Source organism: Antennarius striatus, chromosome 19, assembly GCF_040054535.1.
Source record: "Antennarius striatus isolate MH-2024 chromosome 19, ASM4005453v1, whole genome shotgun sequence".
Lineage (NCBI taxonomy): Eukaryota > Metazoa > Chordata > Actinopteri > Lophiiformes > Antennariidae > Antennarius > Antennarius striatus.
This window is the reverse complement of record NC_090794.1, coordinates 9167455-9187356: the sequence shown is the minus strand read 5'-3', so window position 1 is coordinate 9187356 and position 19902 is coordinate 9167455. Positions and strand designations below refer to the sequence as shown.

Sequence of the window (19902 nt, the reverse complement as noted above, 5' to 3'; positions counted from 1 at the left end):
GCGAGTAGCATTTACAAGGACATGGATCAGCCTCAGCATCACTCACGCCACTGGTGACATTTTGACCTGCGTACCTGCTGCAAGGCTGCTTCAACCTCATCCAGTATTCAACAGACAGACTGGTAGCAACTGTGTCATCGCCCATGGTGCCGATTTGGTTGCTCCAACTGCCTGTTTCCATACATTTATTATGTATGAAGTTTAAATACTGATAAGTTTAATGGGTCATTCATCCACTTCACTTGAAAACATTTTGTGCCCAACCATCCTGATTGCTCTCTTTTTTTATCTCCGTGGGATATGAAAAGTCTGTCTCCTAAAATGGCACACAGGGGGGAGATGAAATGTCATTTTAAAAATTCAACAAGAACATATATCTCCTGTGACTTTGTCGCGGTTACTCTGGGGAATCCAGAGAACAAAGCCACAACGTAGAGATTTTTTCTATGGCAGAAAGTAGTTCCAACAAAAACTGCTCAGTGTGTCAATCATTCTATATCGGAGATGCTGCTTCTTCAAACACTGCTGTTTTTTTTATGTGATTTTAACATTTATATGAACATATAAATATACTATTTATATAAATTTTGTAATTTTAGAAATTAATATGGAATAAAAATGACAGAATTGCCGTCAGTCAATAGAATGGGTGTATGGTATCATGTGACTGCCTACCAAATATCCGCAATGACATGAAGTCGAGAGTGTTGATGTGCGAATGCGTGAGGGCGCATTGTATTTTATTATTACATATGGGGCCCTTACGATGTGTGTAGGGGACATAGGGCGAGGGTGCAGCCATAGTTTGCCACTCTAATTTCATGTGCAAGTTAAACCAAACACCATCCACATGTCTTCTATTAGAGGTAGATCAGTATTTTGACTGAACTGTCCCTTTAAACATAGCTTAATGTTGCAGATTTTGCATACACACTTTGAATGCATGTACATATAACACCTCCCTGGACCATGACATCATTTGGGAGTCTTCTGCCTCTTGATCCTCAGCATAGCAAATTAACACCCAGGGAGCGAAATCATAGGATTAGGAGGAGAAAAAAGCAAGAGAGAGAAAGATTAGAGAGAGGCAGCTGAGATAAGTGGAAATGGTTCGGGACCAGCAGCAAGATAGAAATGGCTCTGAGCCCTGAGAGACAGACTGCCAGTGTCACTAGGACTGTGATACCCAGTGAGCGAGTCTTCACACTTCAGCTTTCCTTAGTATTACACTTGGCCTATATGAATATATTTACACATTCTTGTTTATATATAAGACTCATATTATTGCACATTAAAGTTTTTTACAGTACAGAAGCGGCTTGTTTTTTATTGTCACTTTTGTGCTCGAGTTTAACACCCGGCTGCAAAGCAACTGCATTTCGTTCTGGATGATAACAAAGTTAAAGACTGATGAAAAAGCAGAGATCAAGTCCTCGTAATCTGACAGTAGGAAGAACTGTTTGATCAATATATTCTTGTATTATCTACACCATTGAGCTAAGTCCATTGTGGATTTTTCCCCTGTTCAAAACTGTTGCTGGTCACAGGGAGATATTCAAAACACAAATTAGCAGAGAAGTTGGAAGATCGTCTTATAGTCCAATTAAATTTAAACATAGCATTTGGTATATACCCACATTTCCCCCTGGATCAATAATGTAATATTGTAATACAGTAATAAGAATTTCTCTGTCTAGAAATATGGGTACATGATATTGACAGCAAATCATTTTTTTCAAAAACATTCACCTTTTCAAAACCCAAACTTCCACCATACAATTAAGGATTGCTCACGTTTTTCACATAGGTGCAAAGATATTGATCGTGACGTTGATGGTGTTGACACTGGTTCTTCTGCCCTTCAGTCATTCTGACTTAACTGCGGTGTAGATCAACGCCTGCTTATACTGCATTCATGATACGTTGGAAATTGCAAAGTGAGTGACAAATTCAATAATGCCAGCTCACATATTATTTAAACTTCTATTAAGATATCACTGTAGGTAGGGCAATGACTTACACCCCTGCTTAGTCAATACTAATCGGTTCTACTTTCACACGTTCTCTAGACTGCTCAGTGGAGGTTTTTGACAAATGAAGCAGTAAATCATTAGTGTCATCTGCTCAAGATGATCTAAGCTTACTATGAAATACATTTTTTTCATTTGTTCATGTAAGCTAAATGAGAGAAATGTATTAACACAGTCAATCTTGGCATAGTTTATTTGCAGATAGGTGGCTGTTAAGCAATTAAACTTACAATGTTTCTGTCACTCCCTAATGTGACTAATTACAACAGGAATGGAGGAAACAGTTTGTTTGTACCATTTATCTTTAAAGTGCTGTTTCATGAAATTGTTGCATCTGTTTTTTGTTTATTTTTTTGGAGTTTATTGGATGAAAGGAGAATAAGGACGGGTTTCAAGTTGATAATGTCTTAACTAGTGTCCAACAACACAAAATACAAGGAAATAATCTTGGACAGGAAGCAAAGCATGGATTTTCCCCCTGCTCTATATCAGAGGAAGCTGTGTGGGAGAGGGTCTTCTTACAGATTTATGGGAGCCCACGTCTCCAAGGAGCTCACCCAATAAACAAACACTATGGCTGCCATGAAGAAGTCCCAGCAGCAACTAGCCTGATAGCATTCAGAGAAAGGTTTAGGAGGAGAGCTGCTGTTGGTCTTTGACCTGTTGCCCTCTGGAGCACTTGGTGTCTAACCAGAATCCGGCCTACCAACAAGAACAATTTCTTCCCCATGGCCATAAAAACAGTGAACACAATATTTACCCCCCACACACACACACACAGGGATGTCAGATACAAAGACAAAACCTAACAGCCTTTTGCAATAAGTTCACCCACATTGTAGAGCTTTCAGTGTACAACAATCATATTTTGTACTGTTCCACTGTGTGGAATATTTGCAGTGCGGAGAACCTTTATTCTAGGACGTGTTATTTGACTTTATTGTAATTGTTCAATGGATGAACTGAAATTGTAGTAAATTCAGTATTCTATTTCCATAAAATTTGACCAGGTAAAGCACTCTATCCTATCATATCTTATCCTATTCTATCCTGTCCTATCCTATTTGAGTACAAACCACTTAAAATCAAAGACATCTAATGCTGAGCAGTCGTGTCATGAGTTTTCCCCCATCTCACGCCAGCTGGGATATGCTCCAGCTCCCCATGACCCACGACAGCAGATAAAACAGTTAAAAGAAAATGGATGGATGGATGGATCTTTTAACAGTGAGTTTCTACAACACTGTCTAACGATCACTGGGTCTGTATGTATGTGTAACTTCACCCTACCCATCCTACAATATCCCTTTGACTGTGCCTGAAGCAAAGTGTGGCTGGTTAAAGTAGGGTTACAAACACACTTAAAAATGTTCACAGGGAGGAGGAAGAGGATGCAGTAAAGAGAGATAAAATAGAGGAATATACCAGGAAAAAAGTAAGGATTCCTGGGGTTTGAGTAAGAGTGACTTGAAGGGATTGAACGAGAGAGACAGTCTCTCTCATAGATTGAGAAAGACCAAAAGCTAGAAAAGGAGGTAGGTGTTAGGCACAGGATAAAAAAAGAAAAGGAATAGGAAAGCAGGGTCACAGCATGGGGCAGAGAGCAAGGAGACATGTAACAAGGTAAGATAAGACCTAGTGTGGCAGCCGGGAAGAGAAAATGACAGAATCTGTCCATCCTGTCCTTATCTTCCTATCCACCTCTATAGTGCTGAAATGACTGTATATTCATGGGTGCACAGTCATAGTGAGGATCCAGCTTGTTTCAGCATGTGGTAAAGCATGGGCGGTGTGCTCCTGTCACAGATAATTTTCATACGGGTGACGTCGAATTGGATGGAAACCATGCACAAACTGTCATAGTGCTGTTGTGTGTGTGCGTGAACCCGTGTCACACTCTGTGGGTGGGCATCAACCTCAATATGAGATCCACCTCTCACACAGGACTGTCCGCTCTTCAGTACAGTTTTTTTTTTTTCTTTTTAGCATATTTTGCAGTTTGCCATGAGGGTAGCATCCATCTTCATTTTAATAAGCTTTGTCCAGATGTTACCAATGTAGTTTCTGACCCTAAACACACCACGTCTCTCGTGGTTATTAGTGTCCTTATTCACCATTTCCAGCAATTGTTAATATACTTCATATTTTTTATTAGTTTATCAGTTGTTCAAATGGCTGTCAGATGCTGCTTGTAGTGAAACACCTGCTCATAGTTATCATTAACTCTGCGGCTCAGCTCTACTTTGAATCACGGATCTGTTTTTAGCATCACCAAGCTGCTTCTTCCTGGTTTAACAGCCTGAGACTTCTCAGTTTTTGTTTCTATCTCACCGTGGGGCTATTTTCAGCTGCAGCAGGCAGCGTTTTCACTGGGAAGCTCTTTAAAAAACTCACAGGGTGCTGCTACCTGCACAGCACCAAATGACACAGTTAGTGACTGTCAGAACATATAGTGGAGAAATCAGCAAATTATACACATAGATATTGTTGTGTGGACAATAACACAATCTAACAAGACCAAAAAATGAATGCTGATGATGCTCCTTTTCTGCCAGTCTGTATATTAACAACTGGTGCTAACAATTTAGCAAGCTTATATCTTTTTTCCCCCCATATCAGCAAATGTTTGATTTGCCCACATGGTTCGAGCCCACTAAATTATATTTGTTTTGCACAAAGCATGGGCTCAGGTTCTATATCCTGACTATGAGAATATAAAAAACAAACAAACACTGAAAACATAACAAAGATGGCTATCCATCAAGAGGAGACATTTTCTCCCCATGCTGCCATGGGTATAAACTCTCACAGAAAAAAAAAAGGGGGAGCTGTCAAGTCTTGGTTATCCATTCATCCCCAACTGCTCGTCTCCATCTATCGATGCTCCATCCCTTCATCCCTCCAACCAGCCGCTATCAAACTTTCCACTGACTGACAGCCTTCCCTACGAGGCTTCTTTTTCCTAGGAAAAAACTCACACATACACACTCATACACACACCCACGCAACCCTCTGATCCGATGCCGTGACTCCCCGTCAGCGGCGCCGCAGTCCTGTTTTTCTGCATTCTGACAGGCCAGTATTGGGCTGTGCTGGGTCTTGAATGTGTTCAGGCCTTTAGGGGTCAGAGCCTCAACACCCCGATGTGGACTCTTGCTGACATCTCTGGCCAAGCGGAAAGCACCGAGAACAACCCCGAACATGTGCACTAGGTGATAATAAACCTGCACATGCATAGGACTACAATTGGGAACTTTGAGGCAGCATACGGAGCTGCTTAATTTGCGCTAATTGGACTCTTGGGGTTCAAGTTGGTTCGACGGAGGAGAGACTCTGAAGACAAACAGTATAAAACAATGTGTTGTTTTTCTCTTTTATTATACATTTTTGAAATAAAGTGAACAAAGTCCAGTTAACCCGTGGCATCAGGTAAAGTAAGGCAGGATTTGTACATCCTCCTACCTGTGCTAAGATTGAATCGAATTATGTGTTAATTTTTTAAACAATATGACTGTATGCTTAGAATGAAACAGTGAATTGGGAAACACTGATTGATGTTGCAGAAAAAAGTAAATCCCGAACTGGCTCAGGCATAGATGTGGAAACTTTGCCAAGTTAATTAAGTCAGTCAGGATCAACAGCAACTGAAATGTCTAATGAGATGAAAGAATAGGTGACAAAAGAGATGAAAACATCCAAACTTTTAAAAGTTGAAAAATGGTGTCTGATGAGAGAAATGGAGTGCACACATGTACAACAATAGCAGCAAACTAATCACGAGGAAGAACAATAGCGAAACAAAGTCAATGTAATTAATGTGTGTGTGGGGCAGCGTTTGGAGGCTCATGAGAGGAAGACAAAGAGCCTGTTTTCACTTAATTTTTTTTCTAAAGAACAGCCACCGTCGCTGTGACTGTCCTATAAAACTAAAGTCCCATTTATTAGCAGTGTATCCAAGGTCTGTTGGAGGTCTTGAGGGCCATTTGAAGCTTGCAGTGTGGGCATGAAGCTGGGAAGCCAGGCCTGTGATGGGAACAAATTCAACTCAAATCTTTTTTAGCGTTGCTCCAATTTTCGCACACATCTTTTACATTCTGCCAGAAAGGGCGGCACGACTCCTGCACATTCCGCGCTTTCTCATTGTCCTTTTTTTAGCTTGTGTAGCGGGCCTTCATCTTCACAGTGACACTGTCACAATTTCTCCTTGAGCCGTCGCTTGTTTCATCCTACATGGAGGAACACATTCGTGGAACCTCGCAGAGGGAAGGAACCAGATGGCTTTAAGCTGTCCGCTAAGTCTAAGCCTTGTGTCCGCGATATGTCTGAGGCAATGCTTACTGCTCTGTTTGCTCTTCCTCAGCAAAGCTCATTGTAGTTTTTATCTTTTCCTCCTTCCTAGAGAAAAACTCTGTTTTATCAGCTTTGAAAGAGAAAGCGAAGGTTTAGAAAAAAAAAATTAAACTGAAGTAGCAGAAGAGAGAGACAGGCGCCTATGGCTGTACCTTTCAGGAGCGTGTGTGTGAGAAGTATTGATTCTAGCAGATGAACTAGCGGTTAGCCTTGGACTGGAGTGTATGAAGATTGGCTTTCTCTCCACTTTTCTCTATTTCATTCCTTCTTTGTCTTTCTCCTTACTCCCTCTCTCCTAACTTCATATCCCCCCTACCGACTCTCCTCCCTCTGCCTGCTTACAAACACTCAGTTCATTTCTGTCTGTCGGCTCGGCATCTTGCCTGCTCACTCGAGCCTGCCGCCAACGACTGAGAGAACCTAAGACACGCATGTGGCAACCTGCCAACCCGTGTGTGTGTTTTGGATCACTGGTGTCTTTATCCAGCAGCTGTGTGTGTCTGTGTTTGTGTTTGTGTTTGTGCATACATGTCTAAGCGTAGAGATTGGGTGAGTAGTAACAGGGACAAGCACAGAAGATACTTAAAAGTATCTTGTTAATCACGCAAGGTCTCCAGCACTTCTGTGTGAGACCACGTACAAATGACCACATATTGATTTTTTTTTAATTGATTTTGAGATTCTCTCGTACCTTGGATTAAGATATAAGTTTATATGTTTGTCGCTTTAATCAGGTGTAGTAAAGTAAAATTAGAAAGCTGAATGTTCATCAGCCACTTCATTCTCGGTAAATAAGTTACTAAGAGTGATAAAGATACTCTTTCATTTAATGCTGTAGTTTTGATGGGCAAACTTTGCTATTTGGCTTTTTTTTTTTGCGTTTGCTTATAGACTCCTCCAAGGACGGCCGCTTTCAAAACAACAGACTTTTATCTGTGTCTGATTGTGTTTGTTGGTTTTCACATAATAAAGTTCTGAAAATGAAAAGGATTTTTTTGTCGTATTGTCGTGATTAAATGTATAAACATGCCACCTGCAGTGCTGTGGCATTGGATTAGTGTTTGCCTTTATTCACTGGGGTAGACCTTGCCTAATAGCTTCTTTTCTCCCATCTTTTTCCTTCACTTTCTCCATCCTCCTCTCATTCCTTGGTCTTCTAGGTGTAGCAGAAGTAATAGTTCTGGTGGGAGGGCGTCAGGCCATCGGGATGAACCAGCGCTCTTTGACGGCAGTGACTTGTTTTAACCCCCAGAACAGTAAGTGGTACCCTCTGGCCAGCCTGCCCTTCTATGACCGCGAGTTCTTCAGTGTCATCTCAGCGGGAGACAATATCTACCTGTCAGGTGAGCTAAATGTACTGGTCAAGTTGTAGTTTTTTTTCTGCAGTCTTTGTGAATGCTCCAAACACTATATAAATTCAGGTCTGTGGATTTCTGAGGATGAATGTGGCTCAATTAGATGATCTAACAACTCATCCAGCACTACCAAGAAGTTTTACAAATGTTTCAGCACCTTTTTTTTATTGGATCGATGACATCCATACATCTAGTGGGCTTCATTGTTTTTTCAGTCAGTGTCATCATAAAGCCAAGTTTCAATCTGTGTTGAACCTGTAAAATCCACGGCATACATTTTAACTAAAAAATATATTCTTTTTTGGACTCTGGAAATTGGAATAAAACTCATCCCATAAGGTTTCCTGCCTTGACAAGAAAAAGTGATATGTTCTCCAGTTCTTTTAGCTGTTCTGTTAGAGGAGAATTATTGCAGCATTAAAATAGCATGAACAGTTTTACGAAAAGTGAGCCATAGAATCTCTGACCTTTTGCTAGAAATAGCCTTCATCATTATGATCCCTGACAAAGGTCTCCATGTTTGAGATTGATGGTCTCTTCATGGAGAGATTTTTATTCTAATTTATTATTATTATTGTATGACACATCAGTCCTGCAAAGTGAAACCATCTAGCCATGTTCTACCATCTGCTTCTTACCTTTCTTTCAGAAGACTAATTTTTGTATAGAATGTTTCTTCTACTTTATTTACCTTCTGTGGGGCATTTTTTTCCATGTCAGCCTTTACAATCGCTGAAGTGTTCTGCAGTTTATTTTGTTCCATAGCGGCACACTGTGCACTCTGTGGCTCCTCAAAGAAACACCTTTAAGTTGCTCCTCCAGAGGTAGACTGAATTTCTCCCTCCATGGTCCATTTGTGTAAGAATCCTGCATGCTACTCAGACCTTGACATTGCACTGTGGAAATGCAGAAGGATTTGTCCTGCGTGTACCTTTCCTCTCCCTCTTTTCATATAAATGTAAATTTGTGCCTGGGCATTGGAACAGATCTGCAGGTTGCCACTGGGAATCAGACAGCCAGTGAAGAAATCAGAGGTGTTTTAGCCAGCCAATCAACAGGCTCCGGCCTGTAACCTTCCAGCAGGGTCATTGAGCCATGGCTGGCATTACACAAGAAGCACACTGCCGACAGGGCTAGTTCGAAGAGAGACGAGGTCAATACAAAAGCAGAAACATATCTGAGTGTCCACCTTAGTCACCAATACTTTTATTCTCGATGTATGAAAAATAAATAATGTTAATTTGAGGGAAAAAAATCGTGTTAAGGTGAGACACATTCAGTGTTGAATAGAAAATTGAAAGAAAAGTACCTTTTAATGGAAACTCTCCTTCAGCTTAATACAAAGTTTGAACTCACTGATATATACAAAAGTAAAACTATGAACCTGCTTTCTAGTTGTCCCATGACCTAAAGATTTTCAGGAGCTAAAGTAGTAGCTCAAGGTTGTTCTTTTTTTTTTTTTATCCTTGTATTTACACTGTTCAGGATCAGTGATGGCTTGCATGTCGATGGTAGAAATCTAATTGCACTGTTCTCTTTATATTTAATGATACTTTACTCTTAATGTTTGATAGGTTGCCTCCAAAAAAGTCATTAATTGGTTTTTGTCAGTTTTACAGCTTAACCATAATGCAACTCTTAACAGTTGGGGAGCCTAAATTATAACTTTATACTTATTTAAGAAGTGTCATTCTATTTAATTTGGAAGCTTGTATTTCTCAGTGCTTCCTGATTTTTTAAATGAAGCTTTTGATTCAGCTGAATAGTCTCTATTTGTCCATTCATCAAAGTTCAGCTCTAAATGCTCTTCTCCAAACTCAGGTAAAGTACTCGCCTTGAAGCTTAGAGGTTTTTATCCCCTGCCAGTAACAAAGTGAGGAGGGGGTGTAGGGATGTCTGTTGCATTTAGTTTCTGAAGTCAAAAAGTGTTTTCAGTTAGTGCTAAAGTGATTTAAATTATTATGGAGTGATGTTATTACATTCCGTACCAAAGGGGTTAAATGGGGATAAATGCACTGGACACAATCCAGTTAATGTTTCACTTAAAATGGATTCTTCATTTTGTTTATTTCATCATTTTTATATCAGAGAACTACAACTCGTTTTTGTTTTTTTGTTGTTTTTTTTGCGGCCCGGACAAAGTTCCTGAAAAGTGTGACAAATTTCTAGATTCTATGAGTAGGTTCCAGATAACCCCTCATACCCACTTTAACATCCCTTATCTTTGTGTGTTTCAGGCGGCACAGAGTCTGGTGTGATGGTCTCAGATGTATGGTGCTACATGTCACTATTGGACAATTGGAATCTGGTGTCCAGGATGACAGTGGCACGCTGCAGACACAACAGTTTAGTTTACGATGGCAAGCTCTACACCATCGGAGGACTGGGAGTATCTGGGAACTTGGACCATGTGGAAAGGTAAGAATTTCATAGAATTACCAGTGTCCTGTCTCCAAACAGATTCTGCTTCTCTGGTTCCCTAATGACAGTCCCATTCAGCCCTTACCCTGAGTTCATGACAGTCTCAGCGAGTATGTAATTCTGTAAAAGCAGGTGAGCAAATAAATGTTCTCACCACACTGCACAACATGACCTTCTAGCCATCCAGGACCTGTAGCGGTTCAGGGTGATTAATAGGGCAACTGACGTCTCACACATCCTGGCCACAACCTCTCCAAACTCTTCTGCTTACAGAGCCCTGTCGGCCAAAACCAGTCGACACAGGGACAGCTTCTTTTCCTCATCCTATCAATATAAAGAACTAATAAATAGTTTAAACTGTTTAAAAACTCCAATGCATATTTCTTGCACTCTCTGATTTATACTAATTCCAGAACATCATACACCTCATTACACTACTGATTTCTTTGCAACTGTACCAATCATTGCGCCACTTATCTTTCCGGATTTTTATTTGGTTACATATTTAGTTATTTTAAACTTCACATCATCTTGTACCCTGTGGTGGAGTTAAACCATAATATGATTCTTTATTTGTGTGCAAAAAAACTTAACCAATAAAGTTGATTCTTATTCCAATTCTGATTCTGTTGTGACATGCAATTGCAACCTGCAATTGTGTAGTGCAGCATACTATATTTCAAAAGTGTTTGAACAAGTTTGTGTTTTCTGTGAAAACTAAAAGTAAAGAGGAATGAATCTGAACCCAACTATATTAAATGACACAGATGTGAGTGTTGTGGAGCGACAGAGTACCTTTTATTTGCCTGGGAGTGGTGTTAGAGGATCTGCTTTCAGAAACTAGAATGGTGTACTGTGTCTGATTCCATCCACTTCAGCATCAACATATCTCCAGCACATCATTTCGGAGGTCATCCGCTATGGTCTATTTCGTTGGGTCTTTTTGTTTTTCCTATCTTTGCTCAGTATCATTAGCTTTAAAACAGACATGTTTCATTTAGTCGGTTAATAATTCCTAGAAGTATCAAATGATAGTTGATGAGATTTAACAATAATCTTTTCATATTTCTTGCCTTTAATAATACATATCTCCTTCTTTTTCTTTCAATCCTGTGCCGATGAGCGAGTTTGAGCAGAGTGAAGGGGCTGCCTCCCCTGCATGGCAGAGCGAGATTAACCAAAGCAATCAAAAGAACATTACTGAGTATATTATGGAAGGCCGCTGCCGCTCATTACCTAGCAGCTCAATTGATCTCCAAAGCTGTTTGCAATACACAACAGTCCTCCAAATGAAACAGCCTAATTTGATATTTCCCCATAATGCTGCCGTACAGTGTCGTTATGACAGGGGGTGGATGGAATATTTGCCCCATAATGGAAATGCATTTGATTCGTCTGTCTCTGAGCTGCTTAATTTGAGAACTGCAGGTGCATCGAGGGCATTCGCAGCTCCAAAGAAATCAGTATCTGGTCGTCTGATGTGCTTCTTTGCGTTTCCCTCTGTGTGCCCTTGTGTGCCTTTTTGTGCAGTCATAAAGGGTTTTTCAATGCCCTTAGTAACTGGACTGCAATTATCAGCACCGTAAAACTTTAACCTACTTTGCCTCTCTCCAAGAACTGCCAGAGGCCTTCTCTGCTTGGTTCTGCTGCCCTAGTGCTCCTCTCTTAAAGGTTTCAATAGCTAGGAATAAATAACCCATAAACAAAACAAAGTAGTTGACTCTTAATAGTTCGAAAGAAAATGCATGGTCCTCTGGCAAACCAATTGTAATATAAGGTCAGGGTCATTTATGCTGACCTGATCATTTAAAAGGAGGTCCCTCAAGCTGTTTGGGCAAATTGTCGTAGGTGTCTGCGTTCTTGTTTCTAGGCAACCAAGGCTTTCATTTTGTCCTTTTTCAGAATCCACTATGTGGAGCTGGAGTTAACATTGAGTTGTTGTCTACCATAGAAGGATATCTGAAGGCCTTTACTCAGCATTGTTCCGCTTCTGCAAGAGTTGGTCAGCCTGCATCATCAATTCATAGTCAGTGGCATGTGTTAAGGCAGTTGCTTATTTGCTTCCTTCATACCGAAGCAAATGCTTTATATCTACCTGTAAGATGCTGTCACATACTGTCTCTACACTCATCTTTTATGGAAGCATGATTTGGTTCTAGGGCAGATGAGCGTTTCCAAAAGTGGTTTTTGTCCAAGTTTTAATTATTATGATCATAAATTCATTATTTACAGTTCAAATTTCCATTTGAAATCTGTTATTTGCATGGTCTACCTTTTTAACAAAATGGGCTGACCTGCTGCATTCCTTATTTGCATTTCATTTTGTACATTAATCAAAGGCGTCCAGTTGGAGCTGAATTTTTAACCAAATTCACTGTAACTAAAAAGGTGAGCTAAAAAGGAAGAATAATATAGCAAATATTGAAAATGCTCCCTGCAAAAATACTTTACTCTCACATTGAGATTTAAGTTGAAAGGAGCAATTTCAGTGTATTACATTTTCAGAACGAGCGATGCTATAAACTTGTAGACAATTTAGAAATTCAGATATCAGTCTTTATGCCTTGAGGGAGGACATTCATCTTTCCTGTGGTGAGTCTGTGATGGAAAACTACTGCGATGGCTCATGCATAATTTACAATAAACGTTTTGTCAGGGATTTACTGCTATTAACAGAGATATACCTCAAGCATATTTTAAAATGGTTTTCATTAGGACTGAATGATAACAGTCAACAATCATACATTACTTATTAAGTTTAATTTCTTTCTGTCAATGATGCAATAAAGCAATGATGAAATCAGGTGATGGTAAAGTCATAACCACCAGTTGACTGAAACAATATGCAGAGGCTCCGTATCCCTTCAGTTATGCATTTCATACTAAATTATGTTTCTTCTTTAGAAAATATTTAATCCAAATTGGTGACCTAAATCAGCAGTGTGTAAACATTTTCCCCATTTAAAAATAAACCTGAAAGTAAACTAGTTGCAACTGGACTTGACACATCCAGACCTGATTCCTATCAGCCATGTTCAAATAAATCCTCCCTTCAATAAACTTGTTTCATATGTTTGACGTTGGTTAGCAGATATCTCCACTAGCACACAATAACAAAAAAAAAGACATGAGGAAGAAGGTGCATTAATGGTTACTAAGCTGCTTCTGAGATTCCACGCCTCCACACTGAGACACACACATTTACAATAAGTGAACCTGTCTAGAAGTGGCCAATCTCTCTGAAGTCCCCCCAAAAGCATAGCAAAAACTCATTCAGGAAGTCACAAAAGATCCAAAGAAACAACTCTCTCTCTTTTGCCTTTATGAAGGTCAGTGTGTATGGCTCCATTTTTCAAAAGGCCTTGGGCAAAAATGTAATCCGTGGGAGAGCATTGAGGTGAACATCACTGCTAACCCTGAAGAACATTCAGTTTGGTCTGAAATTTGCCACTGCCCACTTTGATGACCCTCACAACTTTTGAGAGGCTTTTCTGTGGACTAATGAGTCAAAAAGTTTTACTATTTGGAAGACAGGGGTCCCATTACACCTGGTGAAAACCAAACACAACTTCCCACAAAAACAACTTATTGTCAAGCATGGAGGAGGTAAAATAATGTTGTGGGGATTTGCTGCTTCAGGGCCAGACTGCCTTACCGTAATTGAGGTAAACTTGAATTCTGCCCTCTAAGAATGTCAGTTTATTATTCTGTGAGTTGATGCTCAAGCACAAATGGGTCATGCTGCAAGACAGTGGTCCTGTGCATAACACTAAGTCCACATCTTAATGGCTCAAACAGAGTCAAATTAAAGGTCTGGAGTGGCCTCGTCAAAGTCCAGGCCTGAATCCCATTGACATGCTGTACCAGATTCTGGAAATAGCGGCTCCTGCTTACAAGCCCTCCAATGTGGCTGCTGTAAAGCTGTTCTAGGCCAAAATACCCCCTCATCAATGTCAGAGACAGAGGTATCGCTTCCAACGGTGGCACAACTAGCTGTTAAGGTCAGCAAATCCCTTTCACATATGTGGCTAAGGTATCAGACAAGCCTTTTACATTATTATCACTTATAACTTTCATTTCGTGTTTTCCTATTTAGACTTCATCCGATGTTAAATTTTGTTGGAACATCTCATTATCAAATCCTCATAAAAGGAGAAGAAATCAGTAGCTCACATAAAGTAACTAAAAATTATGCAATTTCACTTTAAGGAAAATACCAATCAAAAGTTGAATTCATCAACATATTCTGACACATTGTGATACTTTGATTCAGCTGCTGCCTGCTTGGCTCTGGTATGTAAAGTAGCTCATGTGGGCTAATGTCAGCAAGACACTGATATATTACAGTCATTATTCAGTTAGCTGTTTCTTCAACGTTGGACAGCATTCCAGAGTTGCTAACAGCTTGACTGTGTTCAGAAACAGTTCAAATCGTTGAAACAAATATTTGCGTGTATCATGCACGTACAAGATGATATGGGAATAAATTTGTAGAAACAGAAACAGCATACCTCCAACTGATCTGACATGAAACTTGATTGATACCTTGATCAGTTATGAAGTAGGTTTTGAACTGGTCTGTTGAATCAGCAGGTGTTTTTTGTTGTTGTTGTTGTTGTTTTGTTGTTTTGTTTGTTTGTTTTTTAAATTTTTGCAGTTTATTTCCTATTACTACATTTTTCATACAAAAGAACCCATCCTCAGAACTGGTTTCTGTGTAAAAAGGATTTTGAACCATTCACAAGTGAGGCCTCTTGTGTCATTTATTTTCTGCATAGTGTTTCAACTATTGAAATACTTTCTTTTACAGAAATTGGAAAGCTTTTCTCTGACCTGAAAAGTTTTCTGAGAAAACCAACAAATTCCAAATCTCTTCATCTATTATCTGATTTGCTTTGAGGACTTTTCTGTATACATTTGTTGATATCTGCTTTGATAAATGAGCCCCATGAACTGCTGATTCTGTACTTCCTGGCTAACCACCAGATTTGGCAGGTATGGCTCTGCTGTGACACCAGTTGGCTCTGCTATAGTGCAGCGTTGCTGGGCCTAAACTTTAAAGATAGTAGAGCCTCTAGCAGGGAGGCAGCCAGGCCACAGCAGGACTAAAACATGGCCAGTGGAGATAAGGGAACTATTCCTCTTGCCTTTTTTTTTTTTTTTATGGCCTTCACAGTACGCAGAAGTACTGCACAAGTCTGAAGTGCAGTTGTGAAATGGAGTAAATAACATTCAGAAATCATTAGTCAGTGCTTGTGAAGGGCTCCTGTGTTTGATATGCAGATGGATGTTGGGGCTTGTATATGAAGACTGGGGAATGACATGAAATGATGTGACAGCCGGAGTCGATTTTTGCTGAGTGATTGATGCGGAGATTGTTTACACATGCATTCCATTTTTCCCACTACAAGTGCAGCTGCATTTTTGTGTCGGAATGTTCATATGACTGCCTTCACCGTACACACGTCTATTTATTAGTCAGTCTGTACATCTGCCGGCCTCAGCCGAGCTTGCCCACCTTCCAGCTCTGGCTCTCAGCTCCTCATTTACAGTCCCTCCTGCCTGCCCTCCCTCCCCCATCTCACCCTCCATCTCACTGAGGGTTTCACGCTCCTAACCATGAAATTCACCCACATTCACAATTATGTCTTCAATCAGTGCCACCTCAAAGCTAGAAGGATGCAGCTTTTCTTTGGTAGCAGCAGGAGGTCCAAATCAACACTCTGAGGACTGAGCAGACTTATTCCTGTCTGCGTTTTCTACACTAATGACTGACAGATTTTTGGGGATGGGAGCAGTGAAGTTCAGGAGGCTTTTAACTGGCAATCAGGTACCCTGGGCCTGCTTGCTCCTCAGCATGTTGATCCTTTGGCAAAACAATATGATTGCGGATATTGAATAATTCATGGGTGTCTAATGATGTGTCAATCACGGATGGTTTTGTTTTATTTATTGCACACTATGCACAGGTTTGGGCGTCCTTCAAGCTCTGTCGCGATTTAATATTGCATGAAAACTGTTAGCAACATGACATTGAGTGCAGCCACTAGATTTTCTCATCAGGGATGTTGTTCTGTTTGGCTAACAAGTCTAGAGGAGAGAAGAGCAATTTGCAAAGATCATGTTCTCAGTCTAGTTTATGGCTTTTCAAAGTAAAATAAGAAGAGACCTTTAAAAATGCAATACATTAACATGTCTATGTGAAATCTATGGTATTGTTCATTTGCTGTTTTTCAGGTTCATTAACTGGCACATTTGTCGTTGTTATACGAGCAGCGCTGCTTTGCCATTATGCTGGTTAAAGTACAGACTTCAGTATTCTTCTATGTTTCGTTGAAAATTGTCTAGTTTTTCATCTCTTTGAAGGAAGTTGAGCTCCTCTACAGTGTTAATTCTTGCTGTGGCTCAACCAATATCTTTATTTTACTCTTAACACAAGCCTTCACCATCTCTCTTTTGAGCTCTACTTTTTCCATTAAGTGACATTATGGTCGGCACAATGGGCCATCTCAGGAATGTGGGCTTAGTCTGATGCTGAGGGTGGATCATAATGTCTCAAAGACCTTGCAGAGAAGCTTTGAATGGCTCCCGGGAAATTTCATCAACTCAACCATGACCAAGAAGATACAGCGAGATGGAAATTCCAGCGGGAAGTTTCATCATGCCTCATGCTGCACACAGTTGAAGTCTTCTGTGGGCTGCTCTGTGAGCTGACAAGTCCTTAAGTACTTGATGTCCGCAGGGGGGAGGCGGTTACACGCTGGGTTACTAGTCACCCAGAAAAAGGTCCCCATCAGTGGGACGCCAGGGATAGGAGAGACCCCATGTTGCACTCAGAGGAGGCGGCGACAGCTACTCTTTGAGCTGTGGTGATGTATGGTTTGCCTGATGGCGGTGCGGACGAGCCAGATCTGATGGGGGATCCTTTCCTTTTGTCTGCAGGCAAAGTGAAACTGTCATACCGCTAGAAAAAGAAAATTTCATTCAGTCTAAACCATTCAAACCCAGTCTGCTCACCCGTAATACCATCTCCCGAACAAACCTTACCGCCTGAATGCAGATGTATTTTAAGGACGCGCTCTACACGTACGCAGACAGCTCTTCCGCATGTGGAATACACCAACATGGAGATTGTACGTTTCACCCCTTGCCCCAGTCTTGTTGAGGTGGTTGGGAATGCAATCAGCAGAGATGTTGTTGATAGCAATGGAGCACCCCCGTCGCTCTGCAGAGCCGAGAAAAGGGAATAACAGCAAAGGGGTGAATCCAAAAAGAGTTTAGTAGTGCAGAGACGACGGGACGAGATGAGGGAAGCTTATGCATGAAGCAAACCCCAGGTGGGCCGGTTACACTGGAACCACTGGGCTTATCTTAAGACGGTCCCTCCTGCCTCACCTCAGAAGTAATGTGTAGATGAACTGTTGCGCATGTCTTTTATATGTCTGTGTGTGTGTTACGGTGTAGATCTGTTTTAAAGTACTAGGTTAGGGCATTGCCTGGGGCTGCTTTTGGAAGGGGCGGGGGTGCAGCCAGCCCCGGTATACTTGTAGCAGTGGCAGTGTGTTCAGGGACAACAGGCTCCCACAGCCCCCTGCAGTGATGTTTGCCCCCCTGCAGCGCTAATCCCCTGCTCCTCAGGATTAACCAACTTCAGAGCGTCAGCCCCTGCTGTGCTGTCAAGGCACCGGTTCACTCCTCACCCCTACCCCAGTACCCCAACAACCACAATCCATCCCCTGCACTCACAGACACACACACACACACACACACACACACACACACACACACACACACACACACACACACACACAGTACCCCTCTGAAATGTCAGCGTCGATTTTTAGTTGTCATACCTCTTTTTCCATGTCTCTTTTTACCCTGCTTACTCATCCCCTTCTGGATGCACAATAATGACTATGAATTCAGTTTGGCTGTGTCACGACTCACCGTTTCTCACCAGCCTGTTATGAAAAGTCTATTAGCAAACTTTTGAATTTCTTTTGAGTTGCATATCCATCACACTGAACCAGGGCTGCGTTATTTTTATTTTATTTTTTTACCAGAATTATATTATAATTCTGGGGATTGCACTATAGAATTTTTTATTAGAATTCCCATAATTAGAGCTATTTCTGACACAATCAACTATTAGCTCGAGTCCATTCCCTTTGGCTCCTCGTCTCTAATGATTTTTGTTTTTTACTTGTTGTTTTTTCTAGTAATGTCTTGATTTGGAAAACTTGCTCATACATTCTGGACAGTAGACATCTGTTTTGTTTTTTTTCTTTAAGTCATATTTCCAAAGTCCAATTAATTTATTGATCAGTCATTTGAAAAAAAAATTGGTAACAGTACCTCTAAATAAGATGTAATACAATGACAAAAAATTATTAGGTTAGATGTTCAGCAAACATTGATGTGGTGATATTTTTACTAATATTAATTTGCTCATATAAAACATGTGTTTTTAACTTGAAATCTTAAAACATACAATAGAGGAATTGTTAGGATTTTGCTTTTAAGTTAAAAGAGAGAAACCTTTTGTCTGTGTGTACGACGTAATCATTCCCAGCTCCATTGAGGATAAGGAGGAGGAGGAAGTGCTGCCCTGGCATTTAGGGATTTTCGAGGCTCGGTGGCTGAATTAGACCAAATCAGATGGATCATCATTGCATCACCCTCAAATTCCTCTCTTTCCATGTCTCTCTCCACACCTCTATCCTCCCCCCTTGTTTCCTCTTTTAAACAAAACCTCCATCCTGTCCTGTATTTTCTGTCCTTCTGCTCCCTCTGTCTCTCTGCTGTGCTGATTAGGTGCGTAGGAGATGATTTGTGTATTCGGGGCCTGCGAGGCGGGTGATCTGTCCGACGTGCTCACGCAAAGACAGTGTGTCCTCTTCATCGTTATCTAATGGGCTGCTGAGGTCTTGGTGACATGTTGGTAGAAAAGGCGTGCATCAGTGTGTGTGTGTGTGTGTGTGTGTGTGTTGCAGAGAAACCATAAGATGTTGTTTTGGAAGGCAGAGGGAGGGTGCAGGTGATGAGTAGTATGAGCTGCATATGCCTCCACTTTGTTGGCATATTATGGGATGGCACTTTGGATTTGCAGCCTTTGCCAACCGACAGGCAATTTTTCTCCTGCCTTCTTTCTGCCACTGTGTCTTTTTTCTCTCCTCTTTTTCTGTCATGTACCGTAAATCTCTGTCTAAAAAAACGAGAATATTTCCCCCTCTTGTCTTTCATGTAAGGCCACCACCTGGTTGTACATGCAGTCAGTCAGGTTGCGACAGAAAGATGCTGGCCAATTATCAGAGGTTATGACATAGCAGATGCTGCCAAGATGGTTGGCAGTCACTTTGCCATCCATCTAAAGAAGGAGACAACAGCTGACCTTTAGAAATCAGAGTCCTGGCAAACTGTTGCAATATCCGGTCACTGCTCCTGCTTGGTACGCAGGATGGATTAAAGACCAGAGGTATATAAAGGTGTGTGTGTGTGTGTGTGTGTGTGTGTGTGTGTATGTGTGTGTGTGTGTGTGTGTGTGCGTGTGCGTGTGCGTGCGCATGCGTGTGTGTGTTGTGTTGTGTTTCAAATGAAAATGGAATCATTTGTTAATGGACTCCATTAAGGGGAGCAGTAACCCACCTTTATGAAGTCCCTCTTTTTTTCCCCCTCTTATCTTTTTCTAAAGTAGTTTATGTTATTTCCTTTTACATTCATTACATAGTACCTGATTACCTGTACAT

At 40.9% G+C, this 19902-nt stretch overlaps 1 protein-coding gene across 3 annotated transcripts in view; it reads left to right on the top strand.

Annotated features, from left to right (window-relative positions):
• The window catches only part of LOC137613114 (kelch-like protein 29), a 196872-nt gene that overhangs the window by 155547 nt on the left and 21423 nt on the right, over positions 1 to 19902 (top strand). For all 3 annotated transcript variants that reach the window (XM_068341998.1, XM_068341996.1, XM_068341997.1), the window contains 2 exons: positions 7541 to 7723; positions 9973 to 10153. In XM_068341998.1, the coding sequence (XP_068198099.1) occupies positions 7541 to 7723; positions 9973 to 10153 (364 nt within the window). The remainder of the gene's footprint in view (positions 1 to 7540; positions 7724 to 9972; positions 10154 to 19902) is intronic.